A 19,054-nucleotide genomic window follows, 5' to 3' on the forward strand; every position below is an offset into this window, starting at 1 on the left:
TTGTTGTGGTATTAATTATTCAAAGGCACGTGGCTATCAAGAATTATTTGCTGGCATCCAAGAAAGTGTATTAGCAAATGATTCCATTTTCTACCTTAATCCTCCCTGACAATACTCTCTTCTTCTTTTCTTTAGTATTAGAAACTCAGTGGCAAATGCTAATTCTGAATGTCTTTAGTAGGCTGATTTTAGGGATAACAAAAAGCAAAGACAAATTAGAGAAGTATCTTATTTATCTCAATAGTTAACAGAGCTTTGTATTTCTGTATATTTCAGTCCTTTCATCTCTTCTTAAGAAGTTCCAAAAAAATAGTTTTCAGTTATAAGACAAAATCCATCTAATTTGCTTATCTACTGAGTTTTTAAAATAGGCAAAATAAAAAAGTTGCTTGTACCCAGCAATCTAGAGAAGCTTTATTTTGCTTTCATACCAGTTTAAAATGGAATAAATTCCCAATTAAGTTCAACCTTAAATGCAAGAAAATACATCTGACTTCAATGTTAATGAAGTAGCACAATAAAAAAGAGCAAGAGTTAGGTGGCTTGCTCCTTGACATTGTATATTTGTATGTGTGTAGGGATATGATGAACACACCTGATAAATTAAGCTATTTATCAATGTTTTGTTACTCACACCAATAATAAGTTATGATAAACTGAATCTATAGTGTCATAACCAAAAAATAACATCAATGTGTTGAGAAAGGAATAAAATTTTGACTAAGAAGATACGGAGACAAAAATTGAATGATATTCCTATAAACATATATGGCTCTTATTTTTCTACCTTATTCTTTAAAATAACTCTTATTAAAAAATGTCAACTGCATTTATACAAATAGGTAGAATTATTTATACTTTCTTAACAAGTTCTGTAGAGGATATGTTGAATTAAAAAATTATTCTTAATTTTATTTCTTAACTAAAAACATGAAAGCCACTAAGGGATTTGGCACAGATGTTTAAAATTCTAAATCTGTGTTCAGGAAAAATTGAAAACCAGCCTCTTTTTGTGGACTGTGCATGCGATGTCCTGAAATTGTGTGGGTAAGTCAAACCATTTTGTCTTATGGGCTTAGAGTATTTATTGTATTTTATTTTTTAGTTACAAATAGATTACACATCACAGTGCTTAGACAAAATAAGTAGCAAAGTGCTAAGGCGCTCGGAAAACTTTTGTTGATCCCTTGATTCCAACAGCTGGTATTCTCAAAGGTCGTTAATTTTATTGTCATGTGAGATTGCCAGCCATCTGGGATCAAAAGGCTTAGGTATATTAAAGTGTATTTTCTTACAACTGGTTGCTCTCAAGAGGTTGATAAGTACTAGATGAAACCAAGGGATTATACACTCTTAGAGAATCCTTGGATAGTCTAATTAAAATTTGATAGGAAAATATCAATCTTCATTTACCTCTAGAAAATTGAATTCTCAGGGCAATATTAAGTTTATTATAACATTTTATTTGATTTTTCCAAATATGAATGAGGAATAAAGTGTTGCCAACAATTTTGGCATATTTTGAAAAATACAAAGGTAAGAATCATACAATTGACACATCCCTCCTTATCTTCTATACTACTGTACCTTCAGCTAATTCTGGGAACTCAAGATCAGCTGGGCTAATTTGCTGCCACATAGTGGCCAGTAGAGGTATATATTCTCGTATCAGTGGTTAGTCGTTGAGTAGAAAGTTTGCCATCCAGTTGATTCCAATCACATGTATCCTATGAGACAGAGTAGCACTGCCCCATAGGGTTTTCTTGGCTACAGTCCCACTGGGGACGGGTCACCAGGCCTTTCCCTCCCCACCTGGGGAGGCTTCCAGTGGCTTCAAATTGCCAACTGTTTGATTAGCAGTGAGTACTTAACCCCTATCCTGGCCTCAGTCCTGCCTTTCACTACAGGCTAGACCAGAGCATATGCACAGGTACAGGTAAGAGATAAGATCTCACGACACACAGAATCCAGGAACAGGAATGGGAGTAGCGCTTCTAGAAGAGGAGGGAGCAGGTAAGGATTGGAGGGGAGGAAGGCACAGTAGGGATCGCAATGAGAGACACATAGCTACCCCCATCCTCCTTCCAGGGGGATGAACAACAGAAACCATGGGGGAAGGAGACAGCCGCCAATGTAAGATATGAAAATAATAAGAATTTATAATTTATCAAGGGGTGGGGGTGGGGGGTAGCAGAGGAGCTGATACCAAGGGCTCAATAGAAAGTAAATGTCTAGAAAATTATGATGGCAACATATGTGCAAATATGCTTGATACCATTGATGTACAGATTGTTATAAGAACGCCCAATAAAATGATCTTTTAATAAAAATATAACAATATCATTTGTAGGTCAATGTGTGTATGGTGCACTTGCGCTCTCACATTTAAAGTTAGCAGCAACAGTGCTTAACATTTTGTAGCCCTTATGCCCATCTCTATTTACTTCTAAATACATCCATAAAGGCTTTTCTTTCTAAAGAAACAGAGCATTTGGATTATTTATTTTTGTCTTGGTTCAGTATTTGTCAGTGCCCCAGGGCTAAAGATTAGGATAGCATCCTCTTTCATTCTTCAGAAAGGATATTTCCCCCTCCTTTGCAAAGGATGTCTCCATCAAGAAATTCATTAAATATCGCTTTTACTTTCCTCACCCCTATTAAAGCTTGCCGTTTTTGAAAAAGAAAGCATCAGATGAAATCACATATGCCGAAGACACTGCTAATTCCATTGCACTTCTGGGTAAGTCAAGATTTCATTAAGGCAGAAGGAAGCAAACACAGGCCCTATTATTACAAAAGCAAAGGTCTGGTTTCACTGAGTATATATTTAAGGGGAAGAAAGAAACATCCGGTTTCCGGAAACACTCAAAAAACGCAAACTCACTGCCACCGAGTTGATGCTGACACGTAACAGCCCTGTAGGACAGGGGAGAACTGCTGTGTGAGTTTCTGGGATTGTAACTGTTTACAAGCGTAGAAAGCCCCACGGCGAGTGGTTTTGAACTCCTGGTCTTATGTATCATAGCGCAACACGTAACCACTACATAAAGCAGCTATTTTCACTGAATTTTACTGAGATTGTTTGTTCTCCCTACCTGGGCTCCTAATTTTGAATTGCCAACTCATCATAGTGTGCTTAGTGACAGTTCTTGTATTGTATTCTACCCAGATAGTTCATGAAAGCAACCAAATTGGAAGTGTCTAAAGCACGAGGACCAGCAGATACTACTTTATACGTGTTCAGTTTGATGTAATTTTGTTTAACGAATATTTGTGTTCAGCTATTTTTGGAAATCAGAAATTTTAATAATGATAAAATTGTATTACATTTACACTCTTAACAATTACTATAGTCCTTGAAAATCAAATTATTCATTAGTCTAGTATTTTAAATATTTTAAATGAAAAATTAAGAACCTTAGTATAATATACATACAAATGCAAGTGCCTCTGCTTTGTATGCAAAAAATATGGAAAACTGTGAGAGAGCAAGCATTTCCCCCCTGGATTATTATTTGCTTGATTTTCTAGAGAAAGAAAATAATAATTTCCTGGGAAATGAGATCAGTCCCTGAAACCACTATTTCGGTCATCCAAGGCCTGACAGTATGTTCCCAAATGATGCTACAATAAATGTATCCTTATTTACTTACCAGTGGGTTTGCCTTTGCAATAGAGAAATAAAAGATATCTGACTGACCCAGTAAATTTTTTTAATCAGTGTTTACTGAAAAGTTATATTCCCAGTATGCACTATACGTAAAGATGTTAAATATTCAAAGGTCATGAATAAGAAAAAATTTAACATAGCCACTCACCCTTTTGACATCTAAATAAGCTGCATAGTCTTCCACCTAGTTATTTGGGAAGAAAGGATTATGGCGTAGAGTGAGTGACAGTGTCAGAGAGATCAGACTAAGCATAGCAAGTCTGAGAGAGGGATGTTAGGACACAGGCAAGTTGAGAAATAGCAGGAAATTGTAACTCTGCAAATCTCGGTCATAGTTGGTGAAAACTGACAATGGGATACCAATCCCAAAGAGAGCACACGGTAGTAGTAATAGATACTAGGTACAGGTTTGGTTGGTAATGTTTGTTTTAAAGGCTTTCTTTTGTACTTATCATTTTCAATTATTGCTACCAGCAATGTTGGCTACCAATTCTATGGTAAATATACGGCTCATATCTCAGCTTATTCTTCACTTAATGACCATCTGGCTACAGGACAAGTTACTGTCTCTCTTGAACTCTTAGCTTAAAATGAACTCCCTTCACTGATAACCAACTGAAGTACCGCTGTGCCTCTCCTTGTTTTGTTTTGTTTTTTTAGTTGCTGGGAAATGAGTATAAGCAGAAATAACTGTATAGTATGATGGGTTGAGTGAAAAGCTATTCACGATTCTTACTATTTTTTAATAATAACATCCAGTTTTTACAATGTGCTTGTAAGTTCCAGTACTTTTTCTTCTGAGTGTTTTCATGATGTACCAGTAAGATCCAGAACTTTGTCTCCTAAATGATGCACAGATATTTCTGACTCGGGGGCAGGAATCTGGAAAGAAATGAGGGAATGAGCTCATATTCTGCCCTAAGACTGTAAAACAAGGAGTGGTTTGTGTCCCTGGGAAACTTAGTTGTTCCAGTTGACAACATGTTATTGAAGCCTAAATAGTGCTTTATTACCTCTCAAGGGAGGGTTCAAAAAAGTGAAATTAAAAATAAGAATAATTTACACTCCAGGAATGGTATATATATAGAGACAGTAACTGGATTAATGATTTCTCAGGGTACAGCCAGGAAGGTTGAGCAGAAATGAGAGTTAATAACAATAAGCACAAAAAAGAAGAAAATGTGCTACTTTTGATTGTGGTGATGATTATACAATTTTTTCCATGTGATTGAACTGTTGACTTGTATGATCTGTGGATTATGTGCCAATAGAACTGTTTTGGTTTTTTATTTTTATTTCTGAAAAAGGAGGAAAGTTGAAAGTGCCCTCTTTAACCTGGGCTCTTTTTGGATAAGAGCCCCTAAAGCAAAGGTGAGGGTTTTTCTTTTGTCCACTTGTTGTCCTACTCTCCGGCTGCCCAAAGATGAACATAGACAAGGCCTGATGCAAAACCTAAGTCTCTGAGGAGCAGCTTTGTTGTTGTTGTTAGGTGCCATCGAATCAGTTCCATCTCATAGCAACCCGAGATACAAGCGAACAGAACACTGTCCCGTCCTGGCCCATCTCACAATCTTTCCTGTGCTGGAGCCCATGTTTGCAACTACTGTGTCACTCGTCTTGTGGAGGATTCACCTGGGATTTGTTTTCATCCCACTGGCTCTCTCTTTTACCAAGCACGTTGTCCTGCAGGGACTATTCTCCCCAATACCATGTCCGAAGTATGTGCGATGACGTCTCCTCATCCTCACTTACAAACGTCCCAGATGTGCTTCTTCTGAAACAGATGTGTTTGTAGTGTTAGCTGTCCATAGTGTATTCAGTAGTCTTCACCAGCACCATAGTTCAAACATGCGGATTCTTTGGTCTTCCTTATTCATTGCCCTGCTTTCAAATGGATATGAGACCATTGAATACAACCTGGCTTGGGACAGGGCCAGGGATCCCTGTGCCTTAGTGGTTAACCATGGAGCTGTACTCCAGCCTTCAAAGAAAGACAGGGGCTTTCTACTCCTGTAAACACAGGTACAGTCTCAGAAACTCACAGGAGTAATTCGACCCTGTCCTGTAGGGTCACTATGAGTGAGTTTGTTTGTCTTTTTGTGGTGGGGGGAGTTAGGGTGGGGGCAGTGATCAGGCACATCTTCATCCTCAAAGTGACATCTTTACTCTTTAAAACTTTAAAGAGATCTTGTCTTCTACAGTAGTTTTGCATATTGCAAGCCAGCGCTTGATCTCTTGAGGGCTGCTTCTGTGAGCATTGATTGTGGTATGATGAAACCCTGGACAACTTCAATGATTTCTCTCTCCATTTCTCACAGCCTTGTCTACTGGTCCAGCTGTGAGGATTCCTGTTTTCTTTACAATATAATTTATGTACTACTACAACCAGTTTTGAATTATCAGCACAATTTTACTTACCTTGGATATTAATAAAATTGTTTAGTCATGTTCCCATGACTTTTTTTGGAATGGGCCCCAACAGGGTTCTCTCTTAGTTGGCTTTAGTCTTTCAATTTTCTTAGTGTGATAAGGAAGCACCTCCATCCAGCACTGCATCAGTGTGTTGACGTAATTGTAACGGGTATCCATTCTGTTTGTCACCAGTGGCTTCAGTCTAATTTGCACTTCTTCCTTCAGAACCATTTAGGATGTGGCGGGGTGGCAGGCACAAACAAAATAGATGTCAGACACTGAACTCAGCCCTTTTCTTATATTAACTCATTTAATCTTCACAGCTCTCCTAAAAGAAGTAACTGTATTATAGATAGAAAAACTGAGATACATGTGGTAAGGGCAGAGCCAGGATTTAACCTTATGTAGTCTGTGTTTAGGATTTAATCTTAGGCAGGGTTTATACTCAGCATTCTCGACTTTCTAGATAGGAGCGGCTGAGTTGATGAATGAGACAAATGGAAAATGATGGCTGAGGGTGTATGTGTGTGTGTATTCATGGAACTGAAGATAACAGAATGTTTTCACACAATTTGAAACTTAAGTATGTATGTATATATGCATATATATGCCCATATATGTCATAATTCATGTTGAATATTTAATGAGAATACTTCTAATGATTATTATAGTATTAGTATCTTATACTTAAATTTACAAATAAACTTAAGACAGCTATTAAGTAGTGCTTATTTTTTTCTGACAGGTGACTTAATGAAAATACCAAGCTCTGAATTAAGAATACAAATTTGTAAATGTATAGTTGATTTTTATCATGCAGAGCCAAAGAAGCATATTACAGGTAAATTTTTCAGTACTCTTTCATTAGAAAACAAAATGTTCTGGCTTGGTGATCTTCTATCCTATAAACACATAGTGAGTCTACAAATGTAATACATTAAAAATAAAAATGTTTTTGATTTTTAACTCATTAGTCATTTGAAAAAAAGGAATTATTTTTCAACTTTGGGCTTGCATGATATTCTCAATCTAATTATGAAATTTAATAGATAGTAATTAGTTTAATGATATTTGATGCAATTATTATTTCTTAATACTGCTGATAATATTATTTTTATTTTCTAACATTTTAGGGTAATTCCAGATGTCTATCCCACCCAGCTAGATGTTAAATTTTAATGGTAATACCATTCGTAGTCATATTGGGGAATCTTAAATATGTGGTAAAGGAACTTACTGAAGTTGATGATCTGAAGACAGTGAACATCTACACTGCTAATTAAGATATACTTACATGTTATTTAAGACATACTTCCTGCCTTCACAGTTTCTGCAATTTGACAATCTAAGAAGGGAGAAGATACATAAGTAATGCTATTAAACCTATATAGTCCTTAAGATAGGTGTAAATAACTCCTTGTCATTTCAAAAGAGTAGGAGCCCTTGCGTCTCAAGTGTTAGGCACTTCACTACAAACCAGAAGGTTGCTGGGTTCAAGGGCCACTAAGTTCGCTGGCTGTGGGAAGCAGAGGACTGCTGTCCCCGCTCGGGGTGGATTTGGACTTGGGTTCAAATCTCTTACTTCGAGGTTGCCCAATAATTGGCTACGGAAGACTACCATATACTTGCTACTTTCAAATTCCCTTTGCTTTTGACATATAGTAGTCCTTCAGATATAGTTTGGTCTTAGTGAATAAGCATTATTGAAATAACTCTCATTGCTTTCTTAAACAATGCTCAGCTACTTAAAAATTTAGCTTGTATAAGTAAATATCCCATGTAGTTTAGTCTAAAAAGCTGTCATAGATATTTTTCCCTCTCAGTAGTATTTTAAAATCTATACCATTGTCTAGATCAGTTTATTATTAGAATTACCAAATGTCTCATGGAGTTTACTTAAATTATTTCTCAACAAGTGATAATATTGCTTCAGAAGTGGACCACAGATCCATACTTATATACGAGGGGGTAGATAAAAAAACCCGGATTTTTTTCCCAAAGCTATGTATTTAATTTTTTTTTTAACGAAAAACATTATCACCTTTAAAATACTCTCAGTTATCCTTAATAAATAAATAAGTCTGTGATTCCATTCTTGGAAACATTTTTCAAACTCATCTGTTTGGATGGCTGCAGCACCAACCTCATTTTTTCCTTCACCTCTTCTAGTCTTCAAATTGCTGTCCTTTCATGTCCCTCTGCATTTGCAGAAATAAAAAGTGTCACGGTGTGAAGTCAGGTGCATAACGTGCATGGGGCAAGAGAGGCATGCTGTTTTAAGCCAAATACTGGTTCACTGACATGGCTATGTGAGCAGGTGCATTGTCATGGTGCCAAAACCAGTCGCCACCTGTCACAAATTAGGCATTTTGTTGCACACTTGTTATGCAATCTTTCAGAACCTCTAAATAGAAAGCTCAATTAACAGTCTGACCTGGTAGAATGTACTCCAAATGCACTGCAAGTCGACATTTTCGTCTGTTCAGTAAGTTGATAAATGTCCAAAATGAGGTTTGTCATAAATTGGCACTTCATCTTTTTTGAAGCGAGAAAACCACTCATACACTTGAGTTTTTCCCTTAGCGCTCTCCTTGTAAGTGGTGTTCAACATCGCAACAGTTTCTGTGTCATTTTTCCCAAGCAAGAAGCACATTTTCACAGCCACACACTGTTCTCTTAAATCAGCCCTGACCGAAAAAAGAAAAAAACCAAAGAACTGAGGTTTGAGCAAAACTGCTATCATGAAAAAATTCACTGTGGCCTGAGAGAACCTTCCCAGGCAACACCACTGGGTACACTAACCCAGAGCAAGCTGCCTGATGCTCATCTAGAGGGAAAAATGCATACTACAAAACCTCCACCCAGAGGAGCTTTTTTCTGTTTTTAAGCCGGCCGGGGAGAGGAGTACCCCCTTGTGTTAGTTCTTATGATGTGGCCGTGGTCAATACTTGCCCACGTGAAATTATCACTGAAGATATAGGTGCTATCGCAAGGTGTGGTGAAGAAATCTGATGGTGCCTGGTTATCAGAAAGGATAGTCAGTATCTGAGGGCTTAAAGGCCTGTCTTAAAACAAGCAGCCATATAAGTTAATTGTCAGCTAAGTCTACACAGGGGGAGCACACTAGGCCATGTGATCCAAGTATTAGAAATATTTAAATCCAAAGTCAAAGGATGAAATTGCGTTAGAGCTTTAATGCTGAGCATCCAGTTAGTAAAATACTATGGGTGATAGTGAAAGCCCAGCATCCATTTGCAGATGTCCCAAGATGGATTAAGCCTCTGTTGAACTCCATCAGACTATTGGCTAGGGATGTGAATAGTTCTGCCCTCAGACAGCGTGTATTGGAAAGTGGAATACTGTAATTATAGTTAGATTAGAATTCATCATTTATGTTCCCTTTGACTCGTGTAATTTGTCCTAGTTTCTATTGTCTTCTGCTTTCTCTTGGGTAGTTTTTTCTTCGTTCTATTGTGTTATCATTGTTTGGGATTTTTGTATGACTTCCTTTATATGAAATCCAGGACAGGCAATCCATAGAGCCAGAAACTAGATTAATCATTCTTTAGGGGTCTAGCTGAGGAGTTTGTAAGAGAATGGAGAGCTAGTTCTAATGGGGAAAACAATGAAGAAAATGTTCTAAAGTTGATTGTGGTGATGATTGCACAACTCTTTACTATATTTACATCATTGAATTGTACGCTATGTGGATTATATGCCCATAAAACTGTTAAATAAGGAAATTCATTAACATTTATCAGCACAGTACTTCCTTCCTCACTTTGCTGCATGGCTGGCACCACACAATTGACCTTGAAAGCTGTGACTTAAGGGAGAACATTCAATATTTGTAAGCGTGCTTACAAATCTTTTCCCAAAGATTACCGTCCGGCCTTTTATGGGAACAGTTTGTCTGTCCTGTACTGTATATCATTATTTCAATTTTTCGTGCTATCTGGTGGTAAACTATTAATCACTTTGTTTTAATGTAGATGATCATTATGTCAAGTGACTGTACATATGTCTTAATTAATTGTTGATAGGTTACCAGCAGGTGAGTTCATCCTATAAGATTCACATGGCTGAAGTTGGGGGACTGGCGAAAACGGTAGTCCAGTCAATGGCCTTCCTTGAAAACCAACTTGTTGAGAAACTCTGGGTCCTTAAAGCTCTGCAGCATCTCTCGACCTCTGGTTTGTACATGATTATTCATCTTCAATGCTTCTTTCCCTTTTGTTTCTGTCTAACCATGCAAAGGCTGTATAACTGAAATCTTTTAAAACTTTATTTTTAGAAGTTAATTGTACTTTTATGACGAAAGCACAAGCAGCCAGTACAATCTGCTCTCACCTCAATGACCCAGACCCCTCTGGACAACTTCTGTTTCGCTCATCAGAAATACTGTGGAACTTATTGGAAAAGTCTTCAAAAGAAGAAATTATCCAGCAGCTGAGTAATTTGGAATGTCTGCTGTAAGTCTATCTCAGTAAAATAAGGATGATTTTTAACTCTCACAATTATAGCCAGTGACACAGTGGACATCTAATTTGAGTCTGTATTAAGCAAGCTTTTGATTCGTGCAGTGTCTCCGTTTCAGGACACCTGCCTTGTGCCAAGGTAGAAGAATCTGCACAATAGCCAACCATGCATTTCTGTATAACAGCTCTTGTAATAGTTTGTTAGTAACACTAAGCTATATATTTAAATATGTTTAAATCAAATTAAACATTCATAAGAACAAATTCTCTGACTCACTCAATAAATGTAGTATTGTCTGCTAACCAGATACTACTGGAGCTCTGGTGGCATTGGGCTGCTAATCACAAGGTCCGTCTGGTAGGTTCCGACCCACTAGCTGAGTCTTTCTGTTCCTGGAGAGTCCCTGTGAGCCCAAATTGACTCGATGGCAGTGAGTTTGATTTGTTAGAGTTTTATTAAGCAAATACTAAAAAAAAAATGAGTAAGCTTTCAAATTTCTTATGCATTCAATCATTCAACAAATAATTATTCTTTGCTCCATATCAAGTTCTGTACTGGCACAGAAATAAAAGTATTAAAGACAGGTGGGTAGTAGAAATAAAATTGAAAGTAATGAGGGTATGGTCTCTATTTTCATGGAATTTACAATGTGACAGGCAAAATGGACAAACAAGTAACTAAAAAAGAGTGTACTAAATGTTACAAAAGATTATCACCAGGGGACGTATGTTCTTCAGAAGAGGCCACATTAGCAATTTGGGGTTGCAAATGACAGAAAACTGATTAAGTTCAACTGACTTACGCAGTATAGGGAGTTTATGGACTCATGGATTCAGTCACTTTTAGACCTCAAAATGCCTATGCAGCTGATTTTGTGTGTGCTATTTCAAGCCAGTATTGGGAGCTGGGCCCTCTTCATCTGTCCACACTGTCTTCCAATGTACTGGCTTCATTCTTTGGCTTCACATGTTGAGCCCTAGGCAGTCTAGATTCACGTCACCAAAATGCCAAACCAAGCAAAAGACGAGGCTGCTATTCTGGAAGCTCCAAAAAGTCTTTGGATTGAGTTTGTGCTGGCCTTGAGTGGCTTGATATTGGTCACATGACCATTCAGAACCAATTGCTGATGCTAGAGAAAAGAAATACTGGAACTCCTTAACAGGCAGTTTATGGGACCAAGAATTAGGAGGATTGGATGCTTAAACAAAGGTACTGTTATCAAAAGAAGGGCAAATAGGTTTTGGGAGGCAAAACAACAGATATTCACTCTAGACTAGACAGAGCCTGACCCATTCTTTAAAAGAAAAAGCTTCATGCAAGATATGAACCCTAATTTGGTACGTGAATGTCAGTAGGAATTGGCAATAGATGGTTCTGTAAAGAAGGAATCTTAGAGGGAACAGAAGTGAAAATAGAATGTAGCAAAATTTTAAAACAAAGAATTCAGTATGACAAAGCCAAACTATGGGGTAGAATGGGGAGAGATGTTATCAGGAACCATAATATGAAAAGACTGGTACGCTTTCTTCAGGAGGTTTAGCTTTATCCTAAGAACAAGAGAAGTCGTTAAATGGTGTGAAAAATACCTGACCTGATTGACTCTTCATTTCAGAGCAGTCACTTTGACTACTGGGTGTCGAATGGATTTGTGGACTTTTATCGGGTGCACAGTAAATTGGAAGTGGACTTGGACGTGTGACTAGCAAGTGTGACTAAGAGTAGAACTACGTATTTAGAAACAAATATTAATAGTATAAAAAGGGGGGTTGGGTGAAATAGTATTTCCATAGAATATAAAAATATGATTTTGCTTTCTAGGACTTTGAAGGAAGTATTTAAAAATCTATTTATGAGAGGTTTTAGTCATTATGATCGTCAACTGAGAAATGATATATTGGTGATCACTACAATTATAGCTCAAAACCCGGGAGCACCAATGGTTGTAAGTACAAATTGCATTCAATCGCATTGTAGAAGCAGAGGGGGTGTTGGGAGGTGGTCTTAAAACTCCGTTGTAATATTTATTTTAGTCATGTTGTGATCGTCTCCAGGGTACTTGTTACTTTGCTAATTGTTTGCATTCTTCTGTAACGTTGGGATCCACTTCAATACTTTATCATTTTCCCACTTCTTTATCAATTATGATGTTTCATTTCTTCCTAAGATCAAAGTTTCCGTCTGGTATCATTTCATTTTCCTCTGAAGGACTTCTTTTACCAGTTTTTTTTAATGGTGCAGAACTTCTTAGCTACTGGCAACAAATTCTCTGGTGTTTTTTATCTGAAAACATCTCTCTTTCACCTTACTTCTTGAAGTGTCTGTTCACTGGATATAGACTTCCATGTTAAATATTTTCTCTTCCAGTCCTTAAAAAATATTATTCCACTAAAGATGTGGTTCCACATCTTCTGATCTCCATTGTTTCCGACAGTGAAGCAGTTGTCATTGGAATTGTTTTCTCCAACAGCATTTTTTTCTCTGGCTGCTTTCGAGATTTCTCCTCTTACCATGAAGAGGATTTTTACTCTCTGTTCAGCAGATTACAGAAAAATCCTAAGGTGCAATTTTCTTTGCACTTAACCTAATTGGAGTTGTCTGAGTTTCTTGAATCTGTAAATGTTTATCTTCCACACAGTTTGGAAAATCTTTGTTCATTGTTTCTCCTGTAACTTTTCCAATCTCCCTTCTGTCCTTCTGACGTTCCAATTACACATCTGCTTGTCTTTTGATAGCGTTTCACAGTCTGAGCTTCTCTGTTCACTGTTTTTAGTTATTTTCCCTGTATTCTTCTGATTTGATCTTTTGTATTGGTCTGTATCTTTAAATCTCTTTTTTTCCCTATATCATCCCATTATGCTGTTAATCTCATCCACTGCCTTTTTATTTCAGATACTTTTCAAAGTTTGTGTATTCCTCTTTTTTTATCATTTTATTAGGGGCTCATACAACTCTTATCATAATCCATACATTCATCAATTGTGTAAAGCACACTTGTACATTCATTGTCCTCATCATTCTCAAAACATCCACTCTCCGCTTAAGCCCCTGGCATCAGCTTCTCATTTCCCCACCTCCCTCCCTGCTCCCCCCTCCCTCATGAACCCTCGATAATTTATAAATCATTGTTTTGCCACATCTTGCACTGTCCGACGTCTCCCCTCACCCACTCCTCTGCTGTCCGTCCCCCAGGGAGGAGGTCACATGTAGATCCTTGTATCTGTTCCACCTTTCCAACCCACCCTACCTCCCCCCTCCCAAAGTCTTTGTATTTTCATTTCGTTCCTCCTTGTAGTTTTCATCTCTCTGCTGAGACCTCTGATGCTGCCCTTCTATGAGTTTCTCTATTCTGGATTCTGCGTTATTGCTCTAAACCAGGGGTGTCAAACTGCTGGCCCGCATGCAGCCCCGAGGTAATTTTTTGTGGCTCACGATGCTCTGAAATAACATGTAATGATGAAATTGTGTGTACGGTATTGCCTCGATCTCCCCTAAGTGCTTTTCTTCATAACAAGTTTTTCTATTTTCATTTTATTTCAGAGCATCGTGGACCACAAAAGATTATCTCGGGGGCCGCATGCGGCCCACTGGCCACCAGTTTGACCCCCCTGCTCTAAAGAGTGTTGGGTTTATTTGTTTGTTTGTTTGCTTGCTTTAGTAGTCACTTAACTTGAGTGAGCTCATCGCTGCGAGTGGATGACAGTTCAAATCTCCATTCATTTCTTTGCGTCTTACCTATGATGCTTGAAGTATTAACTGCACATTTGGTTCAGGGATCAGTCAGATATTTAGGCAATTTATACACAGAATTTGGGGGTTCCCACGCCGGCTCTTTCCTATTTAGTATTTCTCCCTTCACTGTCTAGCCTATGGTTGCCCTATGGTTTGCCTCTGCCCTCCGGTCCTTCAAGCCACCAGAAGTTTTAGCCTGAATCTTCAGCATCTTCACCATGTGCCTCCTAGACTTGTAGAAAACATTATCTCTTCCAACCCTTACAAGACCATTAAAAAAGGAAGAAGGAGACACAGAAAACTTACCCAAGGCCATTTCCTTTTTGAATTGCTGGGTTCTCTGTAATAGCTGCCTGCTTTTGATTATTCTCTACTACTTTTAGATTGTTTTCTTATATTTTATTCAAAGTTTGTTATTGTTATTGGCAGAGCAGTTAGTCTTTTAGGAGCTACTTAACCACAATAGCTGAACGACCCCATATTTTATAATGTAAAATCATTGAAATTTTAGAGGTAGAAACCTTTGCCAACAATGTCTGCGTATAATCGTCTGCTTACTGAGTTGAACTTCAAGGAACTTCAAGGAACTCTCCTAGTGTACAAAGTCCAGCTTAGACAGCTCTGTCAGGCACGACTCCTTCATCCTGGAATGTTTGCAACTCTTGTCATTTTTTACCAGGGTGTTTTATGTTAAGTAGAAAACTCTTAACTAAACATTTGAGAGTGGTTGAGGTATGATCAGATGTTTAAGAACAAAGCCTTGGAAATAACAACTGGATATTTCTCCCTTACTGTGTCAAATGAAGGTAGAGCAAATAACCAGTGACATTCGTTAGGCCTAATACATTTTGGTGTCTTACAAAATTTTAAGTAATATTTTATTAAACAATCTTAGATTAATGTAAACTATCTCTTTTTAAAAAAATCATTTTATTGGGAGCTCATACAACGCTTATCACAATCCATACATCTATTGCATCTATTGTGTCAAGCACATTTGCACATTTGTTGCTATCATCTCTGCTTTCCACTTGAGCCCCTGGCATCAACTCCTCATTTTATCCCTTCCCTCCTCGTTCCCCTCTCCCTCATGGACCCTTGATAATTTACAAGTCATTATTATTTTGTCCTATCTTACACTGTCCATCATCTCCCTTCCCCCACTTTTCGGTTGGCTGACCTCCAGAGAGGAGGTTATATGTAGATCCTTGTAATTGGTTCCCCCTTTCTACCCCACTTTCCCTCCACCCTCCCGGTATCACCCATAAACTATTTCTTAAAACCTGCAAAAATTAGTTTAAAATGAAATAAATTACAAATATAACTGGCAATATGCTTTCTTTCCTTGTTTGTAATATTTCATGACTTAAAAATGGCAATAAGTAAAAAAAATAGCAATAAGTAATGATTGTTAAATAGTAGGCAAATTCAGGGCATCTGTGTTTTAATTAATTGAGCCCTCTGTTTGTTTTGTGTATTATATCAGGAAAGTGGCTTTTCCCAAGATTTAATATTATTTGCAACCTTTAGTGAAGGTAAGAACTATTTTTAAGAATTCAGCTTTTTGAAAAAGAATTCAGCTTTTTAATAATGATTTTAATGACTCTTGAACACTATTTTAATTTTCCTCTTTTTTTATTTCTCCCACAGTTAAAAGTCAAAATCCTTTGGTAAAAGGACTTAAGCTTACTAATTCCTATGAAGATTTTGAGTTGAAAAAATTGCTTTTCAACATAATTGTGATCTTATGTAAAGACTTGGCTACTACACAGGTAAAAACTAATCAAAGCAAGGAAGAGAAATAAATATAATCTTGTCTCGTGGTAGTGTAACTTTCCTTAAGTATGAGTGCAATTCTTTCTTTACCCACATTTCACCACAGGAAGTAAATTCTTACTGATTTTAATTTTAATTTTTAAAACTTTGCTTTATCTATTAGTAAACCGTGAAAGTAGCTAAATTTATACCAGATAAAACAATGAAAAACAGGAAAACCTAACATTTGCTAATATATGTAAATCTCTTGAGTTATATTACGTAAGATAAAAGAACTTCCCTGGAGATTCCTCCGATCTAGGATAGAGACACTCTACTCATTGAACTTCCCTTTGTTGAGTTTCATATAGCAGTTTTGTTTGTTTGTTTAGAAATTGAAGGTCTATAGTAAACTGACCAAGCAAGTCTGTCAGCACAAATTTTCCAACAGCATGTGGTTACCTTGTGTCTCTGTGGCACATTTTGGTACTTCCCATAAATTTCAAACTTTTCATAATGCTATTGCATACACAATAGGCTACAGTCTCATGTAAGCATGACTTTTATATGTACTAGGAAACCAAAAGAAATTGTGTGACTCTCGATTGTGATGCTCATTTTATTGTGGTGGCCTGGAACCAAGCCTGCAATATCTCTGAGGTATACCTATATCCTGCCTCTGGCCTTAGACAGTGCTTGAAAGAGTTTGGGGACCAAAAGGAAATTTGAAGCAACACCACATGTAACTAAACTACTAGAATTGTTGGCGATACACCTTTCTGTTGCTATATAGTTTACAAAGCTCTCACCTCAACCTCACACAACAGCTGTGTGACCAAAGCAGAGATATGACACTGATTCTTTTACAGCAGGAACTGAACCTCAAAAGGGTTAGATGCTCCTAACGAAAATGTGGTTAACCAGAAGTGAAATTCACTCCAGAAAGGGTGAACCACTCTTTAAAGTACCATGGTATAATCATAAAGAATAAGTCTGAATTCGTGCTGCAATATAGTTCATAATCATATAAAGATGGTTTTACAGTACAAGCAATCCCCTGGTTGTAAACATAACTGAATGAATGACAACATCTCGGAACCAGGTAGGTCATTCGCTGGCTGCACACCTAGAGGCCCTGCATGGGAAGTGGCTGAGGGGCAATGCCTACGCCTTATTCCTCCTCCTCTGGCAGCTGGCACTCCCTAACCCTACCCAGCCCCAGACCCCAAGGTGCCATCTGTAAATGGGGCCCAGGAAGTGATGGTGGGTCGCAGGAGACTGGCACGGTGAACCTGCACCTCCGCTACATCCTAGGAGCCCGTGAGGGCTCTGTCTTGGGATGAAAAGACCCAAACTCCAGTGGGAGGCTGCAGGAGTGGACCCAGCTTCACCCACCACCCAGCTGGACCCAGATTTAGCAAAGTCTGCAGTCACACACAGCTCAGCAACCCGGCATCCCAACCTGGGGCCCAGGGAGGTCAGCCCCAGCCTAGTCTTACCTCTGCTTGTCCAGAGCCAGCTCTAGGCAGCCCTAGCGGGTCCCCAGCTCCCAGGGGACAGTGGAGCTGAGTCCAGTTCCACTCCAGAGAAGGGCACAGGCGAAGAGAAGTCCACCACTAGGGACTGGTGGGCTTCATTGTAGACCGCTGGCGACAGGACCAACCAGGTGCTACTTTGTGATGAGCATCAGACCGTTATTATTACATTATTATGTTAAAGAGGCTTGAGTGTGTCTGTAAATGTTTCTTTAATGTCCTTTATGCACAGAGAGATGTAGTACATATTGAGACAAATATTTGACTAACTGATGTGAGATACAAACAATGCCTACCTTCTGATTTACATATAAATTCAATGTAAAGACTGATTTTGGAATGGAGCGGTTTGTAATCCAGGGACTTCCTGTATATCAGTTGAGGATTTCTCAGGCAGAATCCCAGGGTTGTCAGCCTCTAGCCATGTGATCGGGAATAGATTGTTTGGGTCCTCTACATTCCAGATGTCTCGGCTTCAAACTGAGGCTAACACCTACCTCTGAGGATTAAATGGACCCAACATTCTCTCAATATTACACTTTGAAGATAGTCCCACTATTGGAGCTGTTACACATCAAGACAGTTTCCACTTGGTGTTGACCCCATGTGTTACTGCATAAAATTGCTCCTCCAGATTTTCTTTGTTATCTATAAGGAAACAGATCTGGAATGGATTGCAAAGTCCTTTTCTTCCACCGGGTCTCTGAGTGGGTTTGAACAACCAACGTTTAGGTTATGCCTATTGTTTCTCTCAGAAAAACCCTCAAGCCTATGGCCTACCACAGGGGCCGCACCAATGGATGAAAACACATCAACAGGACGGTACAGGGCCAGGCAGCATTTTATTCCGGTCTACGTATGGCCACCACGAGCTGGAGCTGACTTAATAGGGAACTAGCGACAACAATGCAGACTATGTCCTCTGAAATGCCAAATGAGCATTCGATAAAACATGGTTTATTATGAGCATAGAAAACTATAGAAAAATTTAAATGATTGCTATAAAGAAATAAAATGTACATGAGTTGATAAACCAATTTTGCTTCATGAGGCAGCATCATTAGGCAGTTAAAGTGATCTAAGATAATTGTAAGCTGCCTAAAGTACTGTGGAAGCAATGAAACCAAATAATGTTTGTTAATGCCAAGTATTTTTGACCTGCTTTACAGTTCACAGATTTTTAAAAAATCCTTTAACAGCCTCGTTCCCTACTTAGTTCCTGTTTTGCAATAGAAGAAATTAAGACTAAGAGAAAAGTTTAATAATTTCCTACCAAAGCTGTCTGAGGCTTAAGAACAGATATTCTCAACTCTAAATCTTCTGTTCTGTTCTAGGTGGACTATTAGAAAATTGGGGGTGGGGGTAGGGGTGGATGCATCGATGTTATTGCACAAAGGTGTTTATAAGCCCAGTTGTTTAAAAAATTGAATAGAAAATAGTACCTGGTGTTTACTATGTTAAGCCACGGCCGTGG

At 38.2% G+C, this 19,054-nt stretch overlaps 1 protein-coding gene across 2 annotated transcripts in view; it reads left to right on the forward strand.

Annotated features, from left to right (window-relative positions):
- Window positions 1–19,054, forward strand: part of CFAP69 (cilia and flagella associated protein 69) — a 70,318-nt gene that overhangs the window by 19,808 nt on the left and 31,456 nt on the right. For both annotated transcript variants that reach the window (XM_045288832.1, XM_045288833.1), the window contains exons 4-11: window positions 938–1,047; window positions 2,664–2,740; window positions 6,828–6,923; window positions 10,126–10,275; window positions 10,377–10,554; window positions 12,380–12,503; window positions 15,777–15,825; window positions 15,941–16,062. In XM_045288832.1, the coding sequence (XP_045144767.1) occupies window positions 938–1,047; window positions 2,664–2,740; window positions 6,828–6,923; window positions 10,126–10,275; window positions 10,377–10,554; window positions 12,380–12,503; window positions 15,777–15,825; window positions 15,941–16,062 (906 nt within the window). The remainder of the gene's footprint in view (window positions 1–937; window positions 1,048–2,663; window positions 2,741–6,827; window positions 6,924–10,125; window positions 10,276–10,376; window positions 10,555–12,379; window positions 12,504–15,776; window positions 15,826–15,940; window positions 16,063–19,054) is intronic.

The sequence above is a fragment of the Echinops telfairi genome, unplaced genomic scaffold (genome assembly GCF_000313985.2).
Source record: "Echinops telfairi isolate 266 unplaced genomic scaffold, ASM31398v2 ScPeMD7_23;HRSCAF=83, whole genome shotgun sequence".
Classification (NCBI taxonomy): domain Eukaryota; kingdom Metazoa; phylum Chordata; class Mammalia; order Afrosoricida; family Tenrecidae; genus Echinops; species Echinops telfairi.